This window comes from Aspergillus uvarum (genome assembly GCF_003184745.1).
Source record: "Aspergillus uvarum CBS 121591 unplaced genomic scaffold BO82scaffold_92, whole genome shotgun sequence".
Classification (NCBI taxonomy): Eukaryota; Fungi; Ascomycota; class Eurotiomycetes; order Eurotiales; family Aspergillaceae; genus Aspergillus; species Aspergillus uvarum.
This window is the reverse complement of record NW_020291389.1, coordinates 22,968-33,450: the sequence shown is the minus strand read 5'-3', so window position 1 is coordinate 33,450 and position 10,483 is coordinate 22,968. Positions and strand designations below refer to the sequence as shown.

The 10,483-nt window shown below is 43.5% G+C and overlaps 2 protein-coding genes across 2 annotated transcripts; both read left to right on the top strand.

Annotated features, from left to right (window-relative positions):
* Nucleotides 1-3,674: 3,674 nt before the first annotated feature.
* Nucleotides 3,675-8,652, top strand: BO82DRAFT_426891 (putative G-protein beta WD-40 repeat-containing protein; the record flags this gene model as incomplete). Its single annotated transcript, XM_025640376.1, has 4 exons — nucleotides 3,675-4,578; nucleotides 4,630-4,803; nucleotides 4,886-6,505; nucleotides 6,565-8,652. The coding sequence occupies 4 exons, from the start codon at nucleotides 3,675-3,677 to the stop codon at nucleotides 8,607-8,609; spliced, it is 4,743 nt and encodes a 1,580-aa protein (XP_025486358.1). The 3' UTR covers nucleotides 8,610-8,652.
* A 252-nt stretch (nucleotides 8,653-8,904) lies between these two features.
* BO82DRAFT_387489 (SET domain-containing protein) lies at nucleotides 8,905-10,268 on the top strand. Its single transcript, XM_025638316.1, has 4 exons — nucleotides 8,905-8,995; nucleotides 9,049-9,083; nucleotides 9,172-9,776; nucleotides 9,830-10,268. The coding sequence occupies exons 1-4, from the start codon at nucleotides 8,959-8,961 to the stop codon at nucleotides 10,071-10,073; spliced, it is 921 nt and encodes a 306-aa protein (XP_025486357.1). The 5' UTR covers nucleotides 8,905-8,958; the 3' UTR covers nucleotides 10,074-10,268.
* Nucleotides 10,269-10,483: the final 215 nt, after the last annotated feature.

Genomic DNA, 10,483 nt, shown 5'->3' with positions numbered 1-10,483 from the left:
GGAAAAGAGTCCTATATCCAGTATTTGGCTCTGAATCGATGTCTACATACTGCAATCCAACTCATAAATTAAAAGTTTGCAGATAAAGTCCGCCTGAACGGATATAAATACCATATTTATAGACTAGATGAAAACAATTTGAGTAAGAAGCAAGGCGATACAAAGCCGCTTGAGCCTTCTGAAGATAAGGAAGAGGTACTCTTAAAAGAGGTTTCCACCAATCAGAACTATCTAAAGTTCACAAAAATCAAGCACCCATAGAAGCTGTCGCGCCGCAAAGCTATTACTTAGGTCAATAATATTATGATTCGGGCAAGAGGACGCGAGTTACTTAGGAACTTCAATCCCCTTATTATTGCCGAGCTATTCTGGGAGCAGTTATCTAAATAGCATCTCTTTGCATATGCATATATAGACAAGGTATCAGAATTCTGCCAACACTTTCTCAGAAATATTCTAAAAGAAAAAGCTCCTCCGGATATATTCCACCGGTTATAGCCCAGTATCTTGGAAACTATTAAAATAAGACACCGGAATGCGCTGCAAGAGCTTGACAAAATTCTTAAAAATAACCAAAACTATATGATTAATTACAACTACTATTACACCGACATAATTAAAAAAAGACAATCAGAAAGAAGAAAAAAATACATAAGCAAGTGTATTAAAAGATTCACACAGTACAGAAAGCTTCCGGGATGTCAATCAGACCATACATTTCCAGATATTGACATTAGGCATGCCCTAGGACTCTTTTCAGACCGTATAGATCCCAATATAGACAATCATAGCTCTAAAGAAGTCCTTAACTGTCTTTTTACTATTTACAAGATATGTACTTATTAGTTTACTGTAAACAAAAGCTTATCATCTCTGGAATAATAGGTATACCAGAAATTGTTTATTACAAATGTCACTGTACAAGTCATCGAACGCCATATAGTAGAGGATTTGGAGCTGATATTCTGTCTACTAACTGTTACAAAGCTCTCCAATACTGATGCAATTACTCTGGCATCGGAGCCCTCCACTATTAAAAAACAGAAAGAATTCTTAACTGATAGGATTGCAAAGCTTGAGCAAGGTCGTGAGATTTTGGAAGAGGTTATAGCAATCAATATTTAATCACAATATTTGATTCTGACAGCGGGGAACTAGCAGTCAATTTCTTACTAGTATCAGCTTAACTTTTATATTAATTTGAAGCTTTATGCAGGACTTGTCGGTTCCCTATTAAAAGAAGATGTGTTTGATAGCCAGGGTGCGGTTTTCAGAGGCCGGCCTATTGTAACTGATGACACTGAGACAGCTAACATAATTCAATGTTATAAGATCAAACTAAAATGCAATTCATACAAGTACACTCTTATTATTGCTAATTGTGAAGAAATTAGTGCTCTTAGTGTATAGTTCAGGACAAATCTCCAAAGTTGTGCAAAGAACTGTACAGAAAAAGACACAACTAGATAATCAAATACCTGGTAAGATTCATGCCAGATACGTGGATTTAAAGTAAATACAGAATCATCATCAAAGAATCAACTTCCTGGGAATAGAACTATATTCTTTAAGCGTACATCTGCCATATTCTGCAGAGGATAAGTTACGGGTTTTTCAAAACACATGTACTCACAATAAAGCCGAAACTGGAACAAAATTACACGGCAGATCATAGCTCTCGAAGAGGCTTTACAATACTAACATTATTAGAGCTATTGCATGCGGGTCGCGGGTTCGGGAAACAAAATTAAAGAGTTGCGGGTGGGCAGGGCGATTGCGCAAGGCATTGTACAATTGATGATGATGATATTCATACGCTGGCCCCTTGCTTTAGGTGATATGCAGGGATCCACTATTTCTACTCTCTATATGCAACTTGCACTGTACTGTATACCTGAGTTCTTTGATAGATATTTAGGTCTTATCTTTAAAATCGAGTTTACAACCTCCTTCTTTGCCGTCTACTGGTCTATAGTACACACCCAAGAGATTGAACATTGTTGATAAGCAGATACTATTACCAAGGAATGGATACTACAGGGCTTCCGGATACCGGTGTCACTACCTACACTCTTCGTTTGTTTCAGCAACCCCGACATAAAACAAGGCTAAGCCAACCACGGCACGGAGCTGGATCATTGATAAGCCGTGTATATATGGGAGATAACAGCCTAATATCATAACACAAATCTGAATTTAATTTCCTCTCAGTCTAGTGTTAGAGAACAACCCCATTCAGCTTGTGGTAGCAGTCAAATGACAAGAATAACCCCTAACTTAGCTCAATCAACGCTTGATTTCATTCACGATACGATGGCTGATAGAAAGCTAAGTGATGCCCAAATAGCCGAGGCTGCTTGTTGCAGTAAGGAAGCGATCCTCCGACTGCGATTCAAATTCTAACTGTTCGACAGTCTCAGCCCCGACCTAGGAAAATCACCCCAGCAATACTAGAAGGTCCAATGATCTATCTGATCAAAAAGTCAGATCTGTATCTACATGAGTTGGAATTATTTCTCCTGAACGAGTTCAATATGCGTTTGCCGAAGAACAGAACAAACTCTATGCAATCTTCAACTCCTCTTTGTTCAACCTGGCTCTATAGATAAACATAGTTACAATAACTAAACCTAGAGGCTTTTGAAGGGAGGAATTGAATCGTTTTCAAGTAGTATAATACTGATCCAGGTATGAAAATCCACCCGAGGTGAATGCTACAATACCAGTTCCTTCCACCTTACTCGCAGGAGAGTTTATTATGCTCGCATACTTTAGACAAAGAAGATATTGATGGTGACTGAGATTGTTGTATGGGGAGTGTATTGATGCTGATCGGAAATATACTACAGGATACTCCAGAGCCTTGGGTGGCTTCTTTAAGATGTTACTGCTCTTCTGCGTAGAGCTGTTATCGAACACTTTCAGGGGCATTATCATAGAAACACACTCCGCGTTAATTCTCAAGGAATCGAATGAGCTTTCTCAGGTGATAAGTGTGCAGTTTATGATACTTGCTACAACTGGGTCCTGCTACCAATGGGGGATCCAGAAATGTTGATGACACTTTATCAGGAACTGGAGCCGCGCCTAAAATTTGTTTGTTCGTTTAGTTTGCATCAAAAGCCCCCTGATAAGTCGGACGGAGCCGATAATGTCCCGATCATTTAGGCAGCCAAGAAAATCAAAATAACATTCTGTCCACAGCTCTGTCCACAGCTCTGTCCACAATCATATATACCAAGGTTGTTGATCCGGCGTGTCTCCCCGCACCATACGAGCCTATGGATTTAATTAAAGAGTGAGAATAAGCCTTTGTGCGCGCCAGATCTTATAAGACGGAAAGGGTTGGAAATGTGTCTGGTCTACACTAACCACTATATCCCTGTCGTTGAGCCCCGCCAGCTCATCAACGAGCGAGCTTATTTGTTCGGTTGAAGGAGGACAGAAGCTGATTTGTGTAGTGTCAGCAGTACAGCAGGCCTTTGCTGTTTGCTTACGTCAGGGTCACGTTACAAGAACTATCTTATTGCTTATGTTGCCAAGGATAACCCCGCGTCAGCAATCTGACTTCGTTTGTTCTGAACCGCCTGGCACTTCCCCCACTCCCCAGAGGCGAAATTCGTCGATCGATATCATCAGTCCAACCATTGCTATTCATTCTCTCTACGAATGCCATGACGGAACCTCGCGGAATGTTCAGCCACAGCGACTACACTGTCGGCTGGATTTGCGCTTTACCAGAATCTGAGCTAGTAGCGGCTATGGCTATGTTAGACGAAAAGCATCCAGTCCTTCCGGCAATTGATCCCCATGACTCAAATTCATACGTTCTTGGAACAATCGGCGACCACAATGTTGTAATCGCGTGCTTGCCAGCAGAAACAACGGGCAAGGTGTCTGCCGCTACTGTTGCTAAAGACATGATTCGCAGCTTTCCAGCTGTTAGATTTGGGCTTATGGTCGGGGTTGGGGGAGGGGTACCATACTTTAACGCTGGAGGAAGTGATCACCGAACGGAAGCCAAAGAAGGGGGAGATTCCGAAGACTCAGACGAGTCAGATGATGACCCAGCAGACACACGGGATATACGACTGGGTGACGTGGCGATAAGCCTCCACTCCAAGTCCTCAGATGCTGTTGTGCAGTACGATTTTGGGAAATCGTTGCAGGAAAAAAGGTTCATACTTAGCGGCGGCAAATTAAACAAGCCTCCAAGTATTCTTCTAGGTGCCGTTGCTCTCCTCCAAGCACAGCATCGGATGGAAGGCCATCAGATTCTGAAGACACTATCGAATATTATGTCGACATATCCGGCGCTCGCGACAAAGTTCCAGCATCCAGGACCCCAGAAGGACTACCTATTCAAGGCAGAATTTATTCACGAGACAGGCAAGAAGACGTGCAAGCGTTGCCGCAGTCAGGACAGTAACCTTGTAAAAAGGGATTACCGGTCTGATAACTCTCCACGATTACATTATGGGACCATCGGGTCAGCGGACCAAGTGATGAAGGACGCCCTTTTGAGAGATAAGTGGGCACGGGAGGAAGGCATTATCTGCTTTGAAATGGAAGCTGCTGGTCAGTCATACTCTACTAAAACCTAAATCTCATTATCTAACTTCTGACTAGGACTTATGGACTCATTTCCCTGTCTTGTCATCCGAGGCATTTGCGATTATGCTGATTCCCATAAGAATAAAATCTGGCAGCCGTACGCTGCGGCGACAGCGGCATGCTATGCAAAAGAACTCCTTCATGTTATCTCAGGGCAGGGTGTGATGATTATGGATCCTATTAAGCAAAGTATGTAGAGTTCAACTACATAATCTGCTGATTTATCTCTCTTACAAGGATGATGTATTGACTGATCTCCCGATTTTTGTAGTCAAGAAATCTGTGAGAGAAGTCTATTCCATTGTCAAAGACACAAGTGCCGCAGTACAGGACCTCAGCATGAGAAGCAGACAGCGCAAAGTCCTCGACAAGCTGCCCTATGTAGAAGGCTCGAGCTTTGATGCGTCAGATGCTGAGCACGAAGCAAGATGCCATCCTGAAACGCGGATTGATTTGCTTAACCAGATTCTTGAGTGGGCGGATAATCAGAGGGGAGAATGTATTTTCTGGTTGAATGGTATGGCCGGAACCGGCAAGTCCACCATTTCTCGGACAATCGCTCAGCGCTTTTGGAAAAAGAAGCAACTTGGTGCCAGCTTCTTCTTTAAACGTGGAGAAGGTCAACGTGCTAGCGCCAAGAGGCTCTTCACCACTATTTGCGCACAACTCTTGCTTCAAGACCCCACCTTAATCCGCTATGTTGAATTGACTATTGATAAAGACCCTTATATATCAGGGAAATCATTGAAGGAGCAATTCACCAAGCTACTCCTTGAGCCAATTCTCAGCCTGGACGGGGGTGAGTGCACAAATGTTGTCATTTTGATCGATGCGTTAGATGAATGCGATAATAAAGATGACATCCGAACTGTACTTCAGCTTTTGCCGGATGTGCAGAAGTGCAAATCACGCAATATCCGAGTATTCATTACAAGCCGTCCTGAATTGCCGATTCGCCCTGTCTTTGAGCAAACCAACAATTATCGATGTCTAGCCCTCCACAATCTATCCGAGACCGTGGTTGGAGAAGACATTCGAATTTTCATTAACGACGAATTCTCGCTGATAAAAGAACGTCGAAAGATCCTCGGTCAATGGCCGGGAGATGATGTTCTTGAAACTCTAGTCAGGAGAGCAGTTCCATTGTTCATTTCCGCATTTACCATGTGTCGATTTGTGGATGACTCAAATTGGCTTCCTGAAGATCGTCTTTTGATGCTTCTTGAAAATCCAGCAGCAACTTCAGGCTCTTTAATGGACAGGACATACTTGCCTGTCTTACAGCAACTCCTGTCGGGTGCAATTGACCATGAGAAAAAGCAACTGGAGCAAGAATTTCAGGATACAGTTGGGGTTATTATCCTTCTTGCTAGCCCACTTTCAGTAAGGGCTCTTGCGCAGCTGACAGGGATACGTGAGAGGATAATTGCTACTCGACTACAAAGATTTCATTCAGTTCTTCGTATACCAGCAAACCCTGAGGAACCAGTCCGTATCCTGCATCTATCATTTCGAGATTACCTCGTGACAACAACAGAGAAGAGTTTTTTTGTTGATGAGCAAGAGACACACATGAAGATAGCATCAAATTGCTTCCGAATCATGGAGACCCATCTTCAACGCAATATTTGCGGGCTAACCAGTTATGGAACAGGATTTAAAGACATAGATCCTCAGGCTATCAGCCATCATCTCACAGATGACCTGAAATACTCCTGTCGGTACTGGGTGTATCATGTTCTTGCAAGCGACACTTTGGATGATTTTGAGGTGCTATCTTTTCTTCAGAAACATCTTTTGCACTGGTTGGAGGCTTTGAGCTTGATGAGGAATACGCCTGAAGCATTGAGACTCATTAGAGATCTGCAGTCAGAAGTATTGGTAGGACTTCGTCAATATTACTAACACATCGATATAATTAACTAACAGACCTCCAGAGAAAACTCACAGGTCATGACCTCGTGGGCTTCCTTCAGCACGCGGAAAAGTTCGTTCTCAGTGTCATTCACATCGCTGACATTGCTCCACTTCAAATATACTGTTCGGGCCTTCAATTTTTACCCTCAGCCAACGTTATCCGTCAGTGTTTCAGGCACGAAATCTATGATCAAATTCAAATTCAATCTGAGATTGAAGAGGCATCCTCATTGACGCTTCAGACTCTAAATCTCACGGACCACGTCAATAGTGCTATCTTTTCCCATGATTCTGAACTGCTTGCCGCAGCTCTGAAAGACGATACTATTCAAGTCTGGAACTCCAACAGAGGAGAACACCTTAAGCTACTCATCGGTCATCAAGATTCAGTCCAATCTATTGCCTTCTGCAAAGATTCCAGATTCCTTGCCTCATGTTCACAGGATCACACCATCAGAGTTTGGGACATTGAAACTGGTGAGAACATCATAACATGTAAGGAACATATCAATGCTATTTATAATATTGCTTTCTCTAGTGACTTTCAATTGCTTGCTTCCGGCTCGGCTGATCGTTCTATCAAGATCTGGAGTACTTGTGACTGGAAATGCCAGCGAACACTTGAGGGACATAAAGGTTCAGTTCTCTCTGTTGCTTTCTCTGGTAATTCATTTTGGCTTGCTTCTGCTTCACGAGATCGTGAGGTCAGAATTTGGGAGACCTGCAACTGGAACTGTGTCAAGACACTTAAGCATGGTGGTGAAGTTACCTCGGTAACGTTTTCTCATGATTCATCGTGGCTTGCTTCTGCTTCTGTCGATCGCAAAATCAAAATCTGGGATACTAGCAACTGGGAATGCTTAGCAACACTCGGAGAGCATAGGGAAAGAGTCACCTCTGTGAACTTCTCCCATGACGCTACTCGGCTTGCTTCAGCTTCAGGGGATCAGTTTGTCATAATCTGGAACACCAGCACCTGGCAATGTTCACGGAAATTTCGAGGTCATGGTGGTTGGGTTGAATCAGTCGTTTTCTCTCACGATTCAAAACGATTGGCTTCAGCCTCCCTTGATCATACTGTTAGGGTTTGGGATGCAACTCATGCGTCAATCGAACAGATCTCAGAGAATCATGATAGTTATGTCGAAGCAGTCACATTTCCCACCCACGAAAAACTTATTGCTTCTGCTTCAGGAGATTCTACTATAAAGATCTGGGATGCCAGCAACGGTGCTCTTCTCCGGACACTTGAAGGTCACAAAGATCCTGTTCTTTCAGTTGACTTTTCGCATGATTTTACTTTGCTGGCTTCCGGATCAGCAGATTGTGCTGTGAAGATCTGGGATACTAGTACTGGGAAATGTCTATGCATGCTTGAAAATTATCATGGTCACAGTGTTGTTGCAGTCAGCTTCTCTCATGATTCTCAAATGCTTGCATCAGCCTCACTCGATCAAACAATAAATATCTTGAAACGAGCAGGTGATAAAAATGTGAAGCGCCTCGGAAACCACGAAAGAGGGGTCTGTGCAATTGCCTTTTCTCCCAACTCGGAGTATTTTTCATCTGCATCCGCAGATGGGTCAGTCATTATCTGGAGGACCAGCGATTGGACTCTTCTACACAGGCTGGAAGACCATAAGGCTTTGGTTAGCTCACTTACCTTTTCGCACGATTCGATATTCCTCGCCTCAGCCGATGAAAAGGGTACTGTCATAGTTTGGGATGCCACCAAGGGGGAACAGCATCATATCAGAAAGATGGAGAAAGAGACACGGCTTGGAATTCTTGACATGCAAACTTCTTGTCTGAGAACCACTAGAGGCGTCATTGATCTGTCTCTTTGCTCGGGAGATGAGCAGTGCACCCGATTTGAGTTACGAGAGGGCGGCCTAAGTCCAGACCGTCAGTGGGTTACCTGGAACTCGGAAAATAAACTTTGGCTACCACCAGAGTACCGTCCGAGTGCCTGGAGGGGCAATGCGTGCGCGATATCAGAGTCAAAAATGGTTCTTGGTTCTGATTCTGGACAGGTACTACTGCTTGCCTTCACATCAGAAGATCATAGCATGTTATAGCCTGAATTGATCCATTGATGTGAAAGCTTCAGAGTGATTCTCAAGTCATCACTTTTGGTTACAGCCCTTCTGTATACCAGTGTCATCACCTACTGTATGTAGCAGGTTGAATCAATCCCAAAGTGCCTAGGCTATTGAGTGCGGGGTAGGTTGACAATGAAATATTGAGACCAATGATAGATGTACACGTAGCTCGCTTGAGTTTGATTAACTGCTGATCTAAGCGACCTTGTGATCTTTTGCCAGAATAACTATTCCGATATTGTCCTTGATTAAACAGCAAAGAACAAGGCACCATTGAAACACTCTAAAATTGACAATCTTTGTATTGCAATCTTCAATAACAAGCATGATGGCATTGACAAGTATAAATCAGGGCAGAAATGGTATGTTCAATAATCGAAAACCTACCAATTGCTGATTTATCGATCGCGTCTAGACGCGCGCCATGTTATTGAGGTCAAAACTTCAGCTGTTTAGGGCTTGGGAGTCTTTGCCACAGCTGATCTACCTCGTGGAACTCGCATGATAGCAGAAACAGCTCTTCTCAAACTCGAACAAGAAAAGTCGATCGCGAGAAGACATTCTGGATGCCTTTAAAAAGCTTCCGGTAGCTCAGCAAAGACTATATCTTGACCTACACGAATTTGCATGTCCCCAATTCAGGAAAGCGGCGGAACGTGAGATCGAGACCCAATGGGAGGAGATGACAGATCTGGATCGCAAAGTGCTGGCTATCTTTGCAGCGAACGCCTTTAATGGTGGCGTTTTTCCGCTTGGCTCTCGGATGAATCATTCCTGCATTCCGAACACGGACTTCTCTTACAATTGGAGTATCGAGAAAGAGACATTCCATGCCATCAGAGATATCAGAGCAGGTGAAGAGCTTACAATAATGTATACCAAACTTACGAATCGGGATCGAATCAAGCGTCAAGTCGAGCTTGATAAGTGGGGTTTTCGATGCACTTGCTTGGCATGCGAGGATACTCCACAGGGTTGGGAACGAGAACAGAGGCGAATGGAACTATTCGATCTCGATCAACGTCTCGCTATAAATATGCAGTTTGGTGGGAAAGAGACTTACAAAGAATCTTCTGAACTAGCACTGAGAATGGCCGCAATACAGAAGTCTGAAGGCTTGCTGAACAGAGAACTCGGTATCTCGTAAGTACCTTGCCTTGGTTCAATTACCAAGCTTACCGCTTACTGCTATTCAGTTATCATGATGCGGCCCGATATTGCTTGGCAATGGGAAATGTCAAGATGGCACTTTTGTGGGCTGAAAAAGAGCTAGAGCTGGATATCTGCTGTGTCGGTCGAGATCATCCTGACTATGAAAAAGAGGCTGAGATGGTCAACTTACTCAGAGAAGCAGTAAGTGCCTCAAAACCGGTCCACAGCAGTGTGATGGAATGGCTCAAACCACATTCGGTACCCGAGCAACCATGCGTTGTAATGTGATCAAGGAGAGGCTCACCAAAACTAAAGGATGACCAATACTACTTGACTCTGCCTGGTCATATTGACTAAATGGTACAGTATTTGATGAAACCACTTTCAAATTTCTTCGCCTGCGTCTTTATTTGATTGGAAAAAGTGGCTCGGCAGCCCGCATTAGCTGACTGCTCGTCTAATTATAGAGAAACTCCAACCAGGCATTCCTCTGTCAGTATTCAGCACATGATTGCTGTTGAGGAATTTTCCGAGAATGAGAATTAAATAATGAGAAAACAGGTTCATATTTCGATACTGCACTGTATCTTTCCATGTATAGACAGCCCAATAATCTCCCAGCTCCGTGCCAGAATTGGCTTGGCGTGGGTTAGCTCTGGGGTTGCTGAAACAATGCAAGAGTGTGGGTAGGGACACCG

What these genes read in the sequence shown, in the direction of transcription:
- BO82DRAFT_387489 (XM_025638316.1), top strand. Translation starts at nt 8,959, where the DNA reads ATGATGGCATTGACAAGTATAAATCAGGGCAGAAATG. An exon ending in TTGAGGTCAAAACTTCAGCT is followed by an intron (nt 9,084 to 9,171) that starts GTTTAGGGCTTG and finishes AACTCGAACAAG; the next exon opens with AAAAGTCGATCGCGAGAAGA. An exon ending in AACAGAGAACTCGGTATCTC is followed by an intron (nt 9,777 to 9,829) that starts GTAAGTACCTTG and finishes ACTGCTATTCAG; the next exon opens with TTATCATGATGCGGCCCGAT.